General features: G+C 39.0%; 1 protein-coding gene across 3 annotated transcripts in view; it reads right to left on the bottom strand.

Annotated features, from left to right (window-relative positions):
* BTBD7 (BTB domain containing 7) overlaps window positions 1-19,800 on the bottom strand; it is an 80,903-nt gene that overhangs the window by 27,308 nt on the left and 33,795 nt on the right. The window contains exon 4 of one of the 3 annotated variants that reach the window (XM_067727126.1): window positions 10,095-18,784. The exons of the other annotated variants lie outside the window; for them this stretch is intronic. Coding sequence (XP_067583227.1) covers window positions 18,684-18,784 — 101 coding nt within the window. The 3' untranslated portion in view covers window positions 10,095-18,683. Of the gene's footprint in view, window positions 1-10,094; window positions 18,785-19,800 lie in introns of those variants that run through there. 3 annotated transcript variants of the gene reach the window in all.

The following is a 19,800-nucleotide window of genomic DNA, read 5'->3' as shown; positions in this document are numbered from 1 at the left end:
GCAGAAATACAAAGTGAAACAAATTAATTTGACATTTAGTAATACAAATGATTGTTACTGCTGCATGTTAAATAGGACGACTTTCTGTTTTTATCATGAACATTTTTGTTTTTCTCCTCTTCGTGCTCCTCTGATAACTAAAATGCACTTCAACGTTGACACATTTCCTGAATAATACACTGTCAGCACCTGTCTTTACTGCCACTCTCATACTCTTCGTTATTCCTAGGTATATACCCTCATACATGTTTCACCAATATCAGTGGGAGACCTTTTCATTGGCTCATATCCAACAGGAAATGTATAAGCTGCTTCCAAATTTAGAGTTTCATATTGGGTTTGAGGTGGTAAGAGGAAGAAAGAAATAGACAAGGGGGAAGAAAGAAAAGGAATTATGGAGATTACAGCTTGCCATGCAACATAAAACAACATAATAAGGTTAGAGGAAGGCTGGCCTTAGAGCATGCATAGTGACTCTTCAGTGGCACCAGAGTTAGAATGAAGACTTCAAGTGCAAATAGGCTTGAGAGAAAAGTTGTTTCAGTTCTTTCCTACTAACCTCTACATGACTGATTCAAATCCTAAGGAAAGGAATTATGAAACAAGAGGGAAATGAGGGCAGCATGAAGTAGCAGGAAGAGCATATAAGGCTTTGAATTCAGGTAATTATATCACTAACTCTTGGCTCTCACCTATCAGCCTGTACTGGATCAAAGCACACCACCCTCTGTTAGTCTCATTTCCTCACATCCAGGATGAAATAATTCCATCAGAGTTCTGAGGATTATGTTAAATAATATTGGGGAGCCAGTGCGTCCATGAACACTATCCTTTTTCTAGGCAAGAAATCTTAAATCAGCTGTGCCAACTATCTTTCTCTCTCTTTCTCACATACACACACACAAAATAAACTAGTTAATGTTTCTTACTGATTCTTCCTTCAAAATGCTCTTTGATTAGCTTTGTTTTCCATTCCCATTAACACCACCTTTGTTCAAATCCTCAGTACCTCACACATTAATTATAGAAAAGCTTCCCACTATCTCTGTCCCTTCAGTATTCTAATCTATAATGATCACGCAGCCGAAAGGTTTGCTTTCTAAAACACCACTATCAACACATCATCCCTGCACATCTATTTTAAAAAGGCAACCAGAATTCCAGATCCGAGGCAGAGAATAAGCATGAGACATGGGGGTTAGAGGACAAGTCAATCTATGCCTTAGTGTTTTTCATTGCTAGTCCTTGGACTCTGCAACATCTGAGAGCTGGCTGGATAAAGGTTCCTCTCTGCTATCCTTCAGGAGGACCATTCTGAAGAAGATTCTACAAAACTCCTCAAGGATCCTGGCTTGAAGCAGGCTTGAAGCCCAGTAGCCTCCAGTGGTAACCAACACAATGGCCCACTCTTACGCTGCTTTCCTTCCTCCCCCGTTGCAATCCCTCTAATTCTCATTCTTGTTCATGGGATGCCTTACCAAATAAACTACCTGCAAGCAAGCCTTTGTTTTAGGCTGTTTCAGCACAGGTTATGGGGGAATGAGAGGAGACACCCACACTATGATAGTAAGATAAGTGGCCCTAGGAAATAAGATTCTTGAGTGAGATTCTGGAACTAAATCACTCGCTGGTAAGATGGCGAAGAGGACCCCATTCCCAATGACAAGTGGGGTGGTGATAACCCCTGCCTGTAGCAGCATGACAATACTGAGATTCACTAAGTGAAGTATTAGTTCGGTAATAGTGGTTGAACTTGAATGGAAACATTAGTAATTCGAAGGACCTGATGTGGCTGGATGAAAAGTCATGAAAAAAAAAAAATGACAGTCACCCCTCAAAGTCTAAGAATTTTGTCAAAATCAGGAAACTTCTAGATCAGTGTTCAAAGAGACCCTTATTTCCTGCAGCTGCAGAAAAGACTGCCAAAACTCAGGCTCAAGATTTAATTTTAAGGATATCAGAACTACAAAGAAGACTTGAGCAAAGTCTTGGCAAACCTCTGACAAAATCTGGGTCTTGATAGGAACAGGTGGACACAGAAACCTGCAAGGGGGATATTTGGGTGGATGAGCTAGGAATGCTAAACCCCAAGATTCACTTGAACTTTCCACGCTGGGAGGAGCAGCGCCTCCCAACTCCCTGCTAGAGGACAGTAGCGTTCTCTTGCCAGAAGACCCTGGAGGTGCCTGAAAAGACAGGGTTTGTCTTCTTCAACATCTGCCCCTGCCTCCTCTCACTAGCTCCAAACCAATAATGAGGATCTGTTCAAGCATAATCACATTCTGAGAGAGAAAGTACAGTTCCCGTTCTGGGAAGAAAGCACACCCACCCAAGGAATTACAAGACCTGGATATAAATACTGTGAGAGTGGATACTGAGAGTGCTGTGCCAGGGGGCTAGGTCTGGGGCAGTGCAAAAGGAGCAGGAAGGTGTTCGTCCAGAATCCGAGGGACTCAACTGCAGTACCTTTTGGTGCTTCCTTGCTCAGTGATAATGGAGGCTGGGCAACTGCAGATACTCCTGGGATGAAGGTCTGGGTCATCTCACCTGGCAGGCTATCTAGACCTGATGAAATGCTGGCAAAGCATGAAGAAAATCTAGGTTGGGTGATGGAAGAGGGAGACTGTGCTGACCTGTACTGTTTAAACTTGCTTAAGCGAAAACTCTTTTCCACGATCTCCATCCCTGTCTGTTTCTAAGCTAAAGTTGGCCAAAACAGAAATGTGTGATTTGAAAGGAAGCAGCAGCAGCCATTACTCTCTAAAAGTCACTGTAGGGACTTCCCTGGTAGCGCAGTGGTTAAGAATCCGCCTGCCAATGCAGGGGACATGGATTCAATCCCTGGTCTGGGAAGAGCCCACATGCCGTGGAGCAACTAAGCCCGTGTGTGACAACTACTGAGCCCACGTGCCGCAACTACTGAAGCCCGTGTGCCTACAGTTGGTGCTCTGCAATGAGAAGCCCATGCACCACAACGAAGAGTAGCCCCTGCTTGCTGCAACTAGAGAAAGCCCGCGCGCAGCAACAAAGACCCAACGCAGCCCCCCCCCAAAAAACCAGAAAAAAACCACCAAAAATCCCAAAAACAAACAACAAAAAAAGTCACTGTAGCTAGATGTGGTGACAGGCAGACACAGAGGTGCCCGTGGATTCTAGCTTGTCCTTGCTCTGCAGCTCTGCATCCAGCTCTCCCTCCCAACTGCAGCCCTGGTGACAACACCAGCCCCAGGCAACCACCAGATGATTGGCTGCAGATCCACGGAGCCACTATCGGGCGTGCTTCCCCCTTTGCAGCTCCACCTTAGTGGCTCGATGTCCTTGGCTTCCCAGGTTGACTGGTTGTTAACTCCTTTGGGTCTAACTCCTCTCCCTTTCAGACCTTCACTTCCCCAGCTTCTCCCACAACTGTGTAAGGCCCAATTCCTATAATAATCCCCCTACCCCGAAAGTCAGAGTTGCTCAGCTTCCCTGACTGAACTCTGAGTGATATAGTTACAATGAGAATATCAATTATAGCCTCCAGCCAATTGCAGCAGCTGGGACTGTGGCCGATAGCACCATCTTTCCTGAACTGAGTCTTTTATAGAGGCGTGGCTGGTTATCACCTTGAAGGCTCTGTGATAAATTAGATTTAAATTACTGATTTCCCCTAATTAAGTTAAATCACATGGAACTGTTGATATTAAACCATTCTAACCTATGAAAATCAGAAGATTAAATAATGTATTTGTTTTCCATTGCTATGTAACAAATTATCACAAACTTAGTGGGTTAAAACAACAAACATATCATCCCATATTTTCTGTGGGTCAGGAGTCTGGGCACGGGTCACCTGGGTCCTTAGTCAGGGTTTCTTAAGGCTGCAGTCAAGGTGCCAACTGGGTTTACATTCTCATCTGAAGGCTCAACTGGGGAAGAATTTGCTTCCAAGCTCATTTGGGTTGCTGGCAGAAATCACTTCCCTGCAGCCGTATAACTAAAGGCCCAGCTTCTTGCTGGCTATTAGCTGCGGGGTTCACACTCAGCTCCAAGAGGCTGCTTGCAGTACTTGCCATGCAGTCCACTCAACAGGCCATCTCACCACATAGTAGCTTACTTCTTCACAGCTGGCAAGGTAAAAAGTCTCCAGTGTAAGTCTACTATGAAGATGGAGTCTTATATAATATAATGAAACCATGGGAGTGATATCCCATCATCTTTACCATATTGTATTAGTTAGAAACAAGTCTTACGTCGCACTCACACTTAAGGGGAGGGGTTGCATAATGGTATGAATACCTGAAGGTGAGGGTCATTAGGGGCCACAGTACGTTTATAAGCGTCTTAGCAATATCCTTTCTGACATACTAGACAATCCTAATCATTTTAGTCTGCCACAGTACTCATTTCTTTGATCAGCTTTAGCTGCCTTTTCTCAGAACATGTCTAACGTAACTACATTTCTGAAGAGCAGTAAGAACTGCAATCAATATTTTAGGTAAAGGTGTATCATAGTTTGGCCAAAAAAAAAAAAAGGACTGATAAGAAAGCCAAGAATACTCAGTGAGGGAAAGGACAGTCTCTTCAATAAATGGTACAGGGAAAACTAGATACCTACATGCAAAAGAATGAAACTGGACCCCCTATCTAATACCACTCAAAAAATTAACTCAAAATGGATTAAGGACTTAAAGACTTTAAACTGTAAAACTCCTAGAAGAAAACACTGGGAAAAAGCTACTTGACATCAGTCTCGGCAAGTATTTTTGGATATGACACCAAAAGCACAAGCAACAAAAACAAAAATCAACAAGTGGGACTATAACAAACTAAAAAGTGTCTGCATAGCAAAAGAAACAATTGACAAAATAAAAAGGTAACGTACGGAATGCGAGAAAATATTAGCAAGCCATAAATAACAAGGGGTTAATATCCAAAATATATAAGGAACTCATACAACTCAACAGCAAGCAATCTGAGTAAAAAACTGGGCAAAGGACTTAATAGGCACTTTTCCAAAGACATACAAATGGCCAACAAGTACATGAAAAGGTGCTGAACATCATTAACCACCAGGGAAATGCAAATCAAAACCACAATGAGATATCATTTCACACCTGTTAGAATGACTATTATCAAAAAGACAAGAGACAACAAATGCTGGCAAGGTTGGAGAGAAAGGAAACACTTGTGCACTGTTGGTGGGAATGTGCATTGGTACAGCCACAGAGAACAGTAGAGAGGTTCCTCACAAAATTATAAATAAAACTATCATATGATCCAGCAATCCCACTTCTGGGTATATATATCTGAAGATACGAAATCGCTATCTTGAAGAGATATCTGCACTCCCATGTTCATCACATCAATATTCACAACAGCCAATCCAAGACATAGAAACAACCTAAGTGTCTATCAAGAGATGAATGGATAGAGAAAATGTGAGATATCTATATCTATAAACTATATCTAGTATTCAGCCATAAAAAGAAAGAAATCCTGCCATTTGCAACAACATGGATGGACCCTGAGAGGATTATGCTAAGTGAAATAAGTCAGAGAAAGAAAAATATGGTATCACTTATACATGGAATCTAAAAACATCAAACTCATGAAACAGAGAATAGAATGGTGGTTTCTAGAGGCTGAGAGGCAGGGAAAAGAAGATGTTGGTCAAAGGGTACAAACTTTCAGTTATAAGATGAATAAGGTCCAGAGATCTAATGTAAAGCATGGAGACTAGTTAACAATATTGTACTGTATACTTGAAAGTTGCTGTGAGAGCACAGGTTTAATGTTCTCACCATAACAACAACAAAATGTTAATTATGTGAGATAAAGAATATGCTAACTAATCTTATTGTGGTAAACATTTTGCCATGTACACATGTATCAAATCATTGCATTGTATACCTTAAATTTACACAATGCTATATGTCAATTATAGCTCAATAAAGCTGGGGGAAAAATAACTCTGGATTAAAATCTATTTTCATTATAAAAAAAAAGGAGACTGAGTTTTTCTGGGTTTTATTTCTTATACTCTTTTGGCTAATGTTCAGAACCTGGTTGTCCCTGTTGGGTAGAAGGGCATTAACATACAGGCAGAGACTTAAGTGTAACATATTTATCTATGTGGAAGTATGTCTTTCAAACTTCTGCCCCTTTTAACAGCCTTATAAGATTTTCTTGTAATAGCTAAATGCCAGAAAGCATTACTAGTATTATAGATCCATTCCAAATATCTTTTAAAATTCCCTTTCAGTATATTTTAAAAGTTATGTTCTAATACAATCTCTGGATTGTCTATCTGGATGGATATACAAGAAACTGGTAACACTGGTTGCCTCTGTGAAGGGGAACATAGGGGCTGGGGGACAAAAAGTTGAGAGGGCAGGAGACTTTTCGCTGAGTAACCTTTTGTACCTTTTGAATTCTGTTCCATTTGAATGGTTATCTATTCAAAAAATCAAATAATAAAAAAAATAACAAAAAACACCAGGCTATAGAAGGTGCCAGGAGTTCCTTCCCTCAGTGCTCAATATAAAATCAATCAATGACCACAAAATCCAAGCAAATATTGGGAAGGAAATGAGAAGGTTCGCTGCTTTGAGAACATTACTCCCTTCTGATGGGAAAGACACAATCACTGAGATTCATGTAACTTGTGTGTGAAAATGTACAAAGAGTGCTTGTATTCTTTACTCTTACAGCTCTGCCAAGCTGTGTGAAAGGGAAAAACAAAGATGGGAAAGAAGCTGAAAATGTCTAAAGAACAACTTTAGTAACTAAAAGAGGAGGCTAGAGCACACAGACAACTGACAAAAGACTGAAGATTTCTCTTTATACCATGAAAGGAAAAAAAAAAAAGACTAAGAATCCCTAAGATACTTAGTTGAATATAGATTTATATTTCTTCAATGTCTGTTATAAATGAACGTTTCTAATATGACATTTTTAATATTTGTGCTTAAGTGTTTTTTGGGGTGAGAACAGCATGATGAAAGGGAGAAGCATTCACGGGGATGTCCGTTCTCTGCACACAAACACTATATATAAGCCTCTGCTAAACTAAAATGCGAGGGGATCTAATTCTGGGACCTACAGGATGCCTGAACTCCTTGAAATTGAACACACGTTCTCACGTGCAGGCATCTTACTGGAAGAGAGATGCCAAGATACACCACTAGAGTCGGACTGATCCGAGACCCAATCCCAACTCCCTTTAGCTGTGTGATGTATGAAATTTTGCCTGTTTCCTCATCTGAAAAATGTTTCCTAATCCTAAAAATCTCCCTCATCAGGTTATTTTGAGGATTAAATAAGAAAATATACACACAGCATCTAGTACATTAACATACGATAAACATTAAATAAATGGCAGCTATTACTATAATTAAGTTCCCCTGAAGAGGGCCCCCACCGTTCTGGTGTATTCTAATTCAAAAGCAAGTATGGGGATTTGCGGGGGTAGGAGAGGGTAGGAAGGGAGCATAATCTTAAGACAGCAGAGCAAGTCAAAGATCATAAAGGGAACAGAAAGGGTCAGTGACAACCTAAATGTGCACTTTTCTCTCACAGATCATTTATTAAAATGCTACATAAAAATAATCCTAGTACTTATTACGTGAAAAACTCAGAAGTGTATGCCTCTTTATCTAAAAACAAAAAATACCCATTTATATCTATACCATGTTTATTATTCTTAAACCATTTTCCCACTAGTAACAAAACAGTAAGCTAGTATCCTTAATTCCATTATCATAATAAAGGAAAAGTCCAAAGCTCTTGGGGTAGAGCCGATGTAATTATGACTTTCAGAAAACTTTTTGATATCTACTGGTTTTTATCTCTTCAATATAATCGTGTTCTCCCTTTGAAACAGTGTACCTCACAGATGATTTCTTCTTACAGAGATCATATTCCCTCTCCCCCTCAAATGGGAAAGAGTAGCTCTGGAGTTGGAAAAGCCAGGATTCAAATTTAGGCCTTAACACTTTCTAGTTGTAAACCCAGGTGACAATATATTCAAGCCTCAGTTTATCTGTAAGATGGAGATAATACCTACCACAGAGGATAACGTGAGCTAGAGCTTACACAGTGCCTGGCAAAAAAAATAGGTGCTCAAAAAATTCTACTAAATAAATGAATAAATAGAGTAAGGAACTTTTTAAAAAGAATTAGTACTTTTTGATGCGTAATTAATGGATTTTACCTGCTTAAAGAACGTATGCATTTAAAATAAAAACACTATTTCTGGAACATTTCTTATGGTCTCTGCATGCTGCAACCAAAGAGAGCGTTCAGAAATGTAAATTTAATCAGGCCACAGGCTCAGGATAAGGCCAAAAGTCTCAGCATGGTATACCAAGTTCTTCATTACACAGCCCTGCCGGCTGCTATAGCCTCATTTCTCCATCCCATACCTCTCTTATCTCTGCAACCCCTCCCCTTCCCACCAGCCAAAAGTGCCTTGCTCTCATTTATCTCTAGGCCTTGCTACCTGCAGTTCCTTCTGCCTGATATGTGCCTCTTTATCTCCAACCTTTATTTACTTAACTCCTTTCATTCTCCAGGTCACTTCCCTGTAAAGTTCTTGTATAGTTCTTCTTGATACTGTCCCTCCTTCCCTGTCTCTCCTTCCGTAACTCCCTATATTGAGGGTTGAGGCTCCTCTTTTTCCTATGTGCTCCCTACCATTCAGTGCTTTACTCTATTAGGGCACTGACACTGGAATTGCCTATTGGCACTCACCACTGGACTATCCTATTCATTTCTCTACTCTCAGGGTCTGGCATACAGTTAAGAGGTCAATAAGTGTTTGCTAAGTGAATAAAGTATAGGAGTCACAGTGCTAATTCTATACCAAGGATCCATTTGAATCAACAGGTTACATTCCTCCCTCCCCCCATAATGTCCCATTGTTACCTTTATTTGCTTGAAAACCCAGGCAGCTGCTGTTCTCTCAGGTTCACAGACCTATCATGATGAACAGATTTACAACACTGTATCTATCTACTATTTAACTTAGTACTTGCTACCTTCTATTTAACTAGGTTAGGAGGGGGAGTTCACACCACTGAAGACTTTAGATACTTAATATTTTTCTTTACACTTATAAACAAAAAACTATCAATCTAGAATTTACAATGAGGCATAAAAATAACAAAGAAATTATTTAATCATACATTTCTGAACCTCTCATAATTAGATACAAGCTCAGACAGATATCAAGGTTTAGAAAACCAAGGTGATGCCCACGTATTTTCTAGAAATAGTTTAGTGAATCAGGTTCCAAAATTCACCATTGTTTTTTTTTTTTCTTTTTTTGGCCGTGCCACACGGCATGTGGGATCTTAGTTTCCCGACCAGGGGTTGAACCCTCACCCCCTGCAGTGGAAGCCCGGAGTCTTAACCACGGGACCACCAGGGAAGTTCCAGCATTGTTCTTTAATGTAAACTTCATTAGGAAGGAACACTGACAGTGAAAACTTAGTATTAAAACAAACCCACTTCAGGGGTCTATTATTGTTGAAGAGGAACATGGTTAAAAACAAAGCCATGTAACTGTGCAAATAGTGTTTTCAGTTTTCTGGCATGACTTTCAGATGTGTGGATATTTCACCTTCAAGTACTTTGACATGTAAAAACATTTATTCAAAGTCTTATGGACACATCAGTGCTAAGTATGAGGCATGTTTCAGTGGAGAGAACAAAACCAGAGCTCAAAGTCTTTTAATATATCAAAGCTACCCCCTTCGTGGAGACATATTTAGTGAGGCTAGCCCATGTTAATTTATAATAGGAATTGATACTCCTTTTCATCTACATATATGAAAAAACAGCTGGATGGAAGAACTTTCTAGTCAGTTTATATTCACTGAATGTTTTAGCAGGCTCATAAATTAACACTCCAAACTCAGATTCAGTCTTCAGGAGATATTTATAAAAAGGTACTATTTGTTAAGTGTTTTTCACTGAGTAGTGATTCTGAAGGTTCTTCAACACCTTTTGTATTATTTTTATTATCTGAATATCCAACCAGGGCATCCTTGCATTTTTAGAAACAAACAAGAATACAGTTATTAAAATAAAGTAACTATTATGTAACAACATAATTTTCCCAAAGTTTATTAAGTATGTAAAAAAGCGAGACACAGGATAACATGTATAGTATGGTACTATTATATTACAACAGAACAAGATATGCATGTGAAATACACACACACACTCATACACATGCAAAGGTTTGCAAGGAAACTCAAACTGTTCAAATCATGTCATCAATAAGGATTTGGGGAAAGGAGTGGTAATAGGTGAAAATACACTTTAGGCTATGTTTCTGTACGATTCCCTTTTTCAACAATGAGCATACACTGCTTTTGAAATAAATTCATTCAAATTTAAAGTTGTTACAAGGAATGGTTTACTTATGACTGTTACCAAACACACTGTCTATAAACTTTTTAAAAGTACGAAGTATAGGGAATTCCCTGGCCGTCCAGTGGTTAGGATTCCGCCCTTCTACTGCAGGGGGCACGGATTTGATCCCTTGTTGGGGAACTAAGATCTGGCATGCTGCTTGGGGCGGCCAAAAAACCAAAGTATATAGGAAGCTTAGCTACTGCATATAGAGTTGGTGGTCGGTAAATTCTTGTTTTGAAGTCCATCTTTTGATCAATAGAAGTGGCCTTGGGGAAGTAACAATGTAAGTTACTCATCTCATCTCTAAAACAGGCAGGATGATAGCAGCTACCATATGAGCTATTGTAAAGATTAAGGGAGGTCTTACACAAAAAGCTCAATGTTTTGCACACTGTAATAGCTAAAACATTTAATCTATCTTAATTCCTGCAATAGTTTCCTGCAGCCACTTTTAAAACCAGAAGTAGACAGAATACTTGTATCTGGGCAGAGTCCTTCTACTCTGGATATTTTAGGAGTTAAGTGCAATATTTGGTTTTAAGGCAGAAACGTCAACTATGTATGTCAACACTGAGTTTGAAAAGCCAGGATACTTGTATAATACAGAGGTTCTTCCTCCTGTCATTTCCCCTCCTAACTCACTAATAATGCCCTCTCCCAATCCCATTTTCCTTGTACTGGTATAACCTGCATCTTACACTGCATTAGTTTCTGCACTCCTTGGCAATAGAAGGTATAAGAGGAAGGTCAAAATCTGACGATGGCAGAGTCAGAAAAATAAAAATAAGTTGGGGCTTTAGGAAAAGGCCACAATTTAGGCCGTTTTTCTTAGTGTTTCTAAGAGAAAAGGGAACTATAACTGAATCAAAGCAAAATGGGAGTATACACCAAATAGCCCACCACCATAGGGAAAGTTCTATGGACCATTTTTTGGAATGGCTCTGTTTTGCCATCTAACATTGGATGTTTCTTGCAATTGCATCATTGCTTTAAAAAAAGTCTGAATCTGGTAATTTTTTTAGACCTCGGAGACTTGGAACTGTACTGTCAAATTATGTGTAAGGAAAATAACTCAATTCTTATCTTTAGAAATTGTCTACTTAAGAGTTAATGTAATCCAGTTTTAAAACCATTTGTTAAAGCCCAACTGTGAGCCAGGCACTGTGCTTGGTGCCTGTACTTCTATGAAGAGGAATAAACGAGCTCAAGCTGAGGAACCCAGACAGAATTTATATGGTTAGTATGTGGCAGAGGCAGGATTAGAACATAGATCTAACCTCATCTAATGTTGTTTATAAAATACCATTAAATTTGGGCACAGCATATTTGAAGTGCCTGCTAGGTACACAGTGGCATTTGAAAACTGTAATTCTCTTCTCCCTGGCACTGCACCTTGTATAGCAACAGTGTTCAAAAAATGTTAACCTGGGCTTCCCTGGTGGCGCAGTGGTTGAGAGTCCGCCTGCCGATGCAGGGGACACGGGTTCGTGCCCCGATCCGGGAAGATCCCACATGCCGCGGAGCGGCTGGGCCCGTGAGCCACAGTCGCTGAGCCTGCGCGTACGGAGCCTGTGCTCCGCAACAGGAGAGGCCACAATAGTGAGAGGCCCGCGTACCGCCAAAAAAAAAAAAAAAAAAAAAAGTTAACCTGAAATCAAGTATCTCTGTTTCAGAATACACTGCAGATGCTATCTGCTACCTCCAAGTGGGCAGAATTCAACATACTCTTTAAATAATATAAATGCTCAGCTCTTTCTTATCTCAGAGAAGTAGTACAGTTGTTCAAAGTTTTGTGTTCATATCCATACTGACCTGAGTATAGCATTTCATCTTCTATCTGATTAATATCTATAAAATTCAAATTAAATCCAATTGCTTAGACATTGACTATAATAAACACACAATTTGGGTTGGGGGAAATAAACCAAACCAATCTTCCTCTATTTCATTTCCCTTCACTGTGGCATCCTTGGAATTTCAGTATTACAGAAAAAAGGTTGCGCTTAGTGTTGAGAAAAGGCTTCTAATTAAACTCTGCATAATTTTAAATAAAGAGGAACAGACATTTGATAGACTTCAAATAAACTGTATGTATTTTAAAATAACACTTGCTATGACTGTAAAGTGCCTGGTGTATATTACATTTACATTCAAAAAGTCATATAACAAGCCATAATATTTACACTCACTGTCTTCTAAGTATATAAAATAAGGGTGAATAAACACTCTACTTTCAATAGACAAGAAAATGGCAACTCCTTTACAATTTTATTTTCTTTTAATAAAACAGGATAGGGCTTCCCTGGTGGCGCAGTGGTTGAGAGTCCGCCTGCTGATGCAGGGGACATGGGTTTGTGCCCCGGTCCGGGAGGATCCCACATGCCGTGGAGCGGCTGGGCCCGTGAGCCATGGCCGCTGAGGCTGCGCGTCCGGAGCCTGTGCTCCGCAACGGGAGAGGCCACAACAGTGAGAGGCCTGCGTACCATAGGGAAAGTTCTATGGGCCATTTTTCGCGTACCGCAAAAACAAAACAAAACAAAAAAACAGGATAAATAAGAAGTAAAAAGAAGCCTAATTTAGAATAAGAATTTCCAAGTTACTTTAACGTTTTGAATTATATTTGCATTATTACTGTAAATATGTTTTTATTAGTGAGATTTTAGATACATAATTAATTCTTTGATCTAAATTATAATTAGCACAAAAGGTAAGATTATACTTGGATTAAACTTTTTTGGCTTCAAAAAATTAATAGCCTTGACTGGCTTCCAAGAATATTCTAAATTCAATTGATATTCTATTTCATATCAATGGACCAACAAAGCAAAGAGCTGATGAGACAATTTTACTTGAAATTTAACTTAAAACTGCGTTTTACAGTACAGAGTTATACATCATTTGGACCACATCTAAATTTACTTTTATAAACAATACGTCATATTTATCTCGATTGAGGCTCCCTGCTTTCATTTTATTTGCAACTTCTCGGGTTAAACATTATACCCCTCCCCCCTTTTAAAAGAAAAAGTTACTCAGTTTTCATAGGTTCTAAACATAATTCAAAATATATAACTGAGAGTCTACCAGGAGCAAAGCCCTGTGCTAGGTTTTTTGGGTGATTCAAAGATGACCCAGATTTTGATCTTATCTTTAAAGAATATAGTTGATACTAGTTGGTAGACGAAACGAAACAGTTATATAGGTTAATTTCAAAATAAGTCAGAAGATGTAAAAACCTAAAAGAATAATCAAAGTGTTTTAGAAGTTTGCAAGAAGCAGAAAATACTTTTAATTTGTAATGCCTAAGACCAAACAAGGGAAGTAGCATGTGAGTTTGGTCTTAAAGACAAGGGTAGAATTTGAACATTTAGTGAACAAAGTCAAAGATATTACAAAACTAAAGAAAAGTGTGAGTAGAGGGTCAGATGTGAAGAGTTTATAGTTTATATGAAAAACGGTTTAAGTTCTAAAATAAAATGTGCAATTAAATATTTTAAATATTACATGTTACAATTTTGAGTAAGTTTTGTAAGCTAAATTTTATTGTGATTAGAGATGTGTAACTTGAGTCTTTTGAGCTGCCATTCCTGAAACTGAGATTAATTCATCTATGTCACATATTTAACTGAAACCTATATTTACTACTCTGATCTGTTGATAATGGTCTTTAACTTAGTTCCATTGTTCTCTAGGAAGTATATCCAGACTAATCTGCTGAAGAGGAAATAACTACAGACAGAAGCAAAATGAACTGTCAGCTCAACCAAACGGAGACAGAAGGAAGAGTGTCAACATGGGGACAATGGGAGGAGGGAGGAATGGATTAGAGTGGGGACAGTTAGTCTTTGCTATTTTGCATTCGTTTCAAGTCACACACTCTTGGAATCTGACCAAGTTGCTAAGGGAAAAAATTAGGTCATTGCTTTCAGTTGTTTCTCTATTAGATTTTTAATCCAATAAAATATAATCACATGTATTATGCCTAAAAATATGGACAATGAATTTCAGAGGCTATTTTGGAACTAAAGTTATAAATTTCATATTCCAAAGATTGAAAAATAGTTTTGATCAATATGAAAAAATAAATCTGTTTAAAGCATATTACTGTAAAATGTCCTGGACTGGAATATGCATGTAGATGTTGGTGTTAATTCTGGGCTATTTTGTTCTGAGGTCAATGGTATTTATGACATGGAAACAGAAGTTCTTACTGTAGGCCTGTGGGTTGTTAAAGTTCATGAGAAAACCTGTAGTTCTCCTAAAGAGTGGATTTTTATTAAAAAAAAATTATGAATCAATAGTATATTCTCACTGTTCTCACATTTTCAGAGCTGCTTACACAGCGTATGCTAAGGTCATTGTGCAAAGTCAGTGATCAAACACCTGGTCCTTCTTTTGAGGCTCTTCCAACCTAGTCTTCTATTTTGGAATTTTATACACTAGTCTTTTTAATATAGGTACTGTTATGAACTAGGCTTCTAAGCTGCAACCACAGAAAACAACTCTGGTTGGCTTAAGCAGAAACAGAATTTATTTGAAAGGATACTGTCAGTACAGAGCTGCTGGGAAAGTTGGAGATTAGGCTCAGAAAACAAACAACAAAGGAAGGCTGCAAGTGAGTACTACACCACAGAAACAGTCCAGTGAGTACCTTGTGCAGCCTTGGGACCGTGGCCAAAACCACTCCTGGACAGTGAATGCCATCACTGGTACCACTGTCATTGACTTCTCTCCTTTTCCACTAGGTGTTGGTGTTGCTGCTCCTACCCTGCTTCCAGAAAGAATTCTCTACAGTCCCCGATTCTCTGTGCCATCAGCTCTGGACTGAAAAAGCCTAGGTCATGTGCTGAAGCCCTAAACACAGAGAAGGCTGAGAAAGCAAGTATCCGACCTTTTAGGTTTTTACACTGGGAGGTGGGCTCTGCCTTCTGTGAAGACCTACACAGTGAGGAATTTCCCAACATTAGGAAGGAGTTCCTTACTATGGGCAGCTGAAAAAGTCAAATAACTGATATTGGAATACTTGCCTATTCAGGAAAGAATGGCCCGCTCAGTACAAAGCCCTCTGTTCTCTGGTGAAGTGCTCTGAAGCAGTCTGAGTGGTGATGTACCCAGGTATTTAAATCTCCAGCTGGCCCACAATTCCCCCACATATGTGTTTAGCCCCATCTGCAAGCGGTTCAGTCCCACCAGGCTTATAGCCGAGGCTCCTCTGAGTTGATGCTTCTATCACTAGTCTGCTGATTTGTTCCTGCAACTAGGCCACAGTGGCCTCCCACCATCATCCTCGAAAAGTGGTTCTCATACTGCTCCCGTGCCTCACCATGCCCAAATTCCTGGGCTTGGGGTTGGAAGGGCTGGTATGAGTCACAACTTCATCACTTACAAGCTTAGAAGAAGGCTAGTTATTAATCTCTGAGCCCTACTATACTCATAGGTTGTCAAGATAACCAAATGAGAGGAAAGTAAAAGCCCTGTGTAGACCAAAATTATAAGCATGATCTCATTAGTTAACAGTCCTGATAGATATGATAAATCCCCCAGTTCTTCAGGACTGTGGCCAATCTAGATCTCTCTGGTTCTTCTGGGTACTGATGTCATATCTTTATTTTATTATAAAAAATCAATTTTGTAATCAAAGCAGTGTATGCTCATAATTTAGAAAGTCTTGTACCTAGCAATAAAAAGCTTACTCTAAAAATAAAACCTCCTGCCCTATCTCTCTTCCACACCCGTCCTGCTTCCCAGAGGCAACTACTCTCAGTTTTTTAGTACTTTAGTATCTTCTGGTATTTATCTCCTTCTATTATAATTTTTATAAATTTTATGAAAATAAAATTTTAGAAATTTTATTAAACCAAAATTCAATGTTCAAATTATGACGACTATTTTTTTTTCTTGATGTGGACCATTTTTAAAGTCTTTATTGAATTTGTTACAATATTGCTTCTGTTTTATGTTTTGGTTTTTTGGCCACAAGGCATGTGGGATCTTAGCTCCCCCACCAGGGATTGAACCCACACCCCCTGCAGTGGAAGCACTTAACCGCTGGCCCACCAGGGAAGTCCCTATGATGACTATTTAAATACTACTTACTGCTGAGCCAGGCTGGATACTAGAATTACATTTTCCTCCATATGTAACTTTAAATTTTTCTGGCAAATATTACTTTCCTCTTTTCTCACTTGCTTCATTTTTTATAAATTAACAATAGCTAATTCTTCATAAATGTACCAAAAGATCTATAACACCTTTTTCAATGTCACTTGTCACTTAATGTTCAAACATTCAGGTAATTGATTTCTTCCCAGATATTTACTTCTTGGAGCCTTTCCTCCTCCTCCTAGTCCAGTCTAGACTAGACGCCCACTACACCTAACATACAGCTCGTCCCTAGGATTTTCTTTTCTTCTTTCTGGTGTTAGACCCCATTTACTGGATCCCACACTTCCTTGTTCTTGGTTTACTTCATCATTTAGTGGAACACATCCTTGGTAACTTCCTGAGTAGGGGTAGACGGGAGGTAAGTTTTTCGAGGCAGGACTGAAAAATGCATTTATTTAGCCTGACACGTGATTGACAGTGTGGCTAAGCATAGAATTTTGTGTTTAAAACAATTTTCCATCAGCTCTTTAAAGGCAATATGTAATTCAGTTGTTGCTACTGAAGAGTTCAATACCATTCTGATTCCTATTTCTTGTATGGAAACTAATTCTTTCCTCTCTAAATCATTTCAGAATCTTCTCTTTTTCCCTGGTGTTTTCTAGTGAAAGGGATGAAACTTTTAATATAGAAATCCCTTTCACTTTGGCAATATTGATTGTATTATTCCTTAGATACTGTCTTCTCTTCCATTTTCTCTAGTATATATTTCTAAAGCCATTATTTAAGATGTTACACTTTCTGGATGAATACTCTAGTTTTCTTATTTGTCTCCACTGTTGTCCCTCTCTTTGTTATTTTACTTTCTAGATTTCTTAACTTTCCCTTTCAATCCTTCTATTACAGTTTTCATTTCCAAAAGCTCCTGTTTTTACTTTTATAGCATTCTATTTATGTCTCATTGTTCAATAAAATGCTCTTTTCTGTAAGGATATCTTGATTCTACTGACGTTTTTCTTCTGCTCCCTTCATTGTCTGTTTCTTCTATGTTATTATTTCTGTCTCAATTTGGAAGCTTTCCTCAAATGTCCAGGGTTTTTATATTTAAGACTGAGGCAGTAAATACCTACTTGGAAGCTCTTACAGAAGGAGGCTTGCTGACTGTAGTCTTCTCTGTAGAACCACTGGAAGGTATGCTGGCTTTTTCACTGTGTAATTTCATCATGAAACCCTGAAACAGGTCTATATGCTCTTGGGCTGTTCACCACTTCTGGAGCCCAATTTACTGTCTTGTATCTGTCCGGGCTTGGACCAGAGCAGGTGAAGGTCAGGGAATGACTTCACCATTTAGTTTGTAGGCTTTCACATAATTCTAGGTTTCAACCTTGAGCCTTACCCCGACCCTTCTTTATCGTTATCTCCAGATGTGGAATCTCTCTAGCTCACTTCGTTTGAAAATAAACCTCAGGTCTCTTGTGTTTAGAAGGGAATTGAGGGGGCAGAGGTCAGGATTTGCCACCTGGTTGCAAGTGATATTAATGCAAGGACAGATGGACCACTGAAACAAAATGAAAAAGTACTAACTCACGTATTCATGGGAGCTTAATAAAGGGTGGCACACAGTAAGTTGAGGCCTCATTACCTGTTAATTCACCTCCTTAACAGTGATTGCCTACTTGTCTGAATAAAACACATTCTCAATGTAGGCCAGGAATCCTCCCTTTTATCTACTTGCCAAACCACTCCGGCTGTCTGCCTATATTGCCTCTTTTTATGATGTTATTTTTTTTTTTTTAATTTTTAAAATAAATTTTTTTATTTATTTAATTTTTGGCTGCGTTGGGTCTTCGTTGCTATGTGTGGGTTTTCTCTAGTTGTGGCGAGCGGGGGCTACTCTTCATTACAGTTCGCGGGCTTCTCATTGTGGTGGCACCTCTTGTTGCAGAGCATGGGCTCTAGGTGTGTGGGCTTCAGTAGTTGTGGCACGTGGGCTCAGTAGTTGTGGCTCACGGACTCTAGAGCATAGGCTCAATAGTTGTGGCGCGTGGGCTTGGTTGCTCCGCGGCACGTGGGATCTTCCCGGACCGGGGCTCGAACCCATGACCCCTGCACTGGCAGGTGGATTCTTAACCACTGCGCCACCAGGGAAGCCCTATAATGTTCTTAAAACTATTAAATCACCTCTCCACCTTGAAGGGCATACGTTGTCTCAAGGTCTTGCCTCCTTCGATAGAATCTGTCTCCTTTTGAAACTGGGCTTTAACTTTTAAAGTTAAATCTAATTTGGAATAAAAGGTAACAGTCATTAATTCATAAACATTTACTGAGTGCCTACTATGCCCCAGGCACTGGGGACACAAAGATGAAAACAATATGGTCCTACCCTCAAGTTGCCAGTCTAGTCTCACAGCCTTTCTTAACTGGGAGTCCTCGTCTGAATCATAGAACACAGAAAATTATTTCGGTGACTGTTTTCTTAATTCTCTCCAAAATGGTATGTAACTAGTATCATGCTGGATGCATGGAAGAGATGCTAATTCATTACACATAATAGATGCCTCAGAGGATTATAGGTTTAATCTGCTTGCAGAACTCTGGCTGAGAGCTGAGTGACAAACAGCCAGATACAATAGTTTGATAAGTGGTATGCACCAACTCACTAGTGATAAAATTATAAGAAAATCTTAAAAACAGTAATTACTTAAAACAATCTGTAAACTATTCTCAATATGCGATTTAGTCAATATAATTATAAAATTATTTTTTAAAACTTAAAAAGTTAGTTTTAGAAAAGACTGTGGTAGTGAACAATGTATGTTGTGATGATTAGCATTTAGCAGATAACATTTATTGAATGCTTACTATGTACTGGGCACTATTCAGATCACTTAACATATATTATTTCCTTTAATCCTCATAAACCTACCTTATAGCATTACAATTCTTATTTTACAAATGAGAAAACAGGGGCTTAGAGAGATGACTTATAAGGTCAAACGAGTTAAAACATGATAGTAAATGATTCAAATCCAGCCTGTCTGGTACCAGAGCCTGAGGTCTTAGGCTTTATGATATAAAATCCCTCTCCAAGTGACTAAATATTCTCCTTCCCATGGGAATAGGTAAAAATTACCTTGAAGTTATGGTCTGTTATAAACCCTAGTATGAACAGTATAATGGGTATGGAAGAAAGATAAGGCCTACATGGGGTGCGAAAAACAAAACACCAAATAACCCAAACTCTATATTTTGAATAATTAAAGGAAACAGAGAGTCATGTACACCCCAATTTTT

The sequence above is a fragment of the Pseudorca crassidens genome, chromosome 1 (assembly GCF_039906515.1).
Source record: "Pseudorca crassidens isolate mPseCra1 chromosome 1, mPseCra1.hap1, whole genome shotgun sequence".
Lineage (NCBI taxonomy): Eukaryota > Metazoa > Chordata > Mammalia > Artiodactyla > Delphinidae > Pseudorca > Pseudorca crassidens.
Note: the sequence above shows the minus strand (reverse complement) of the source record. Positions and strands in the feature narration are given on the sequence as shown.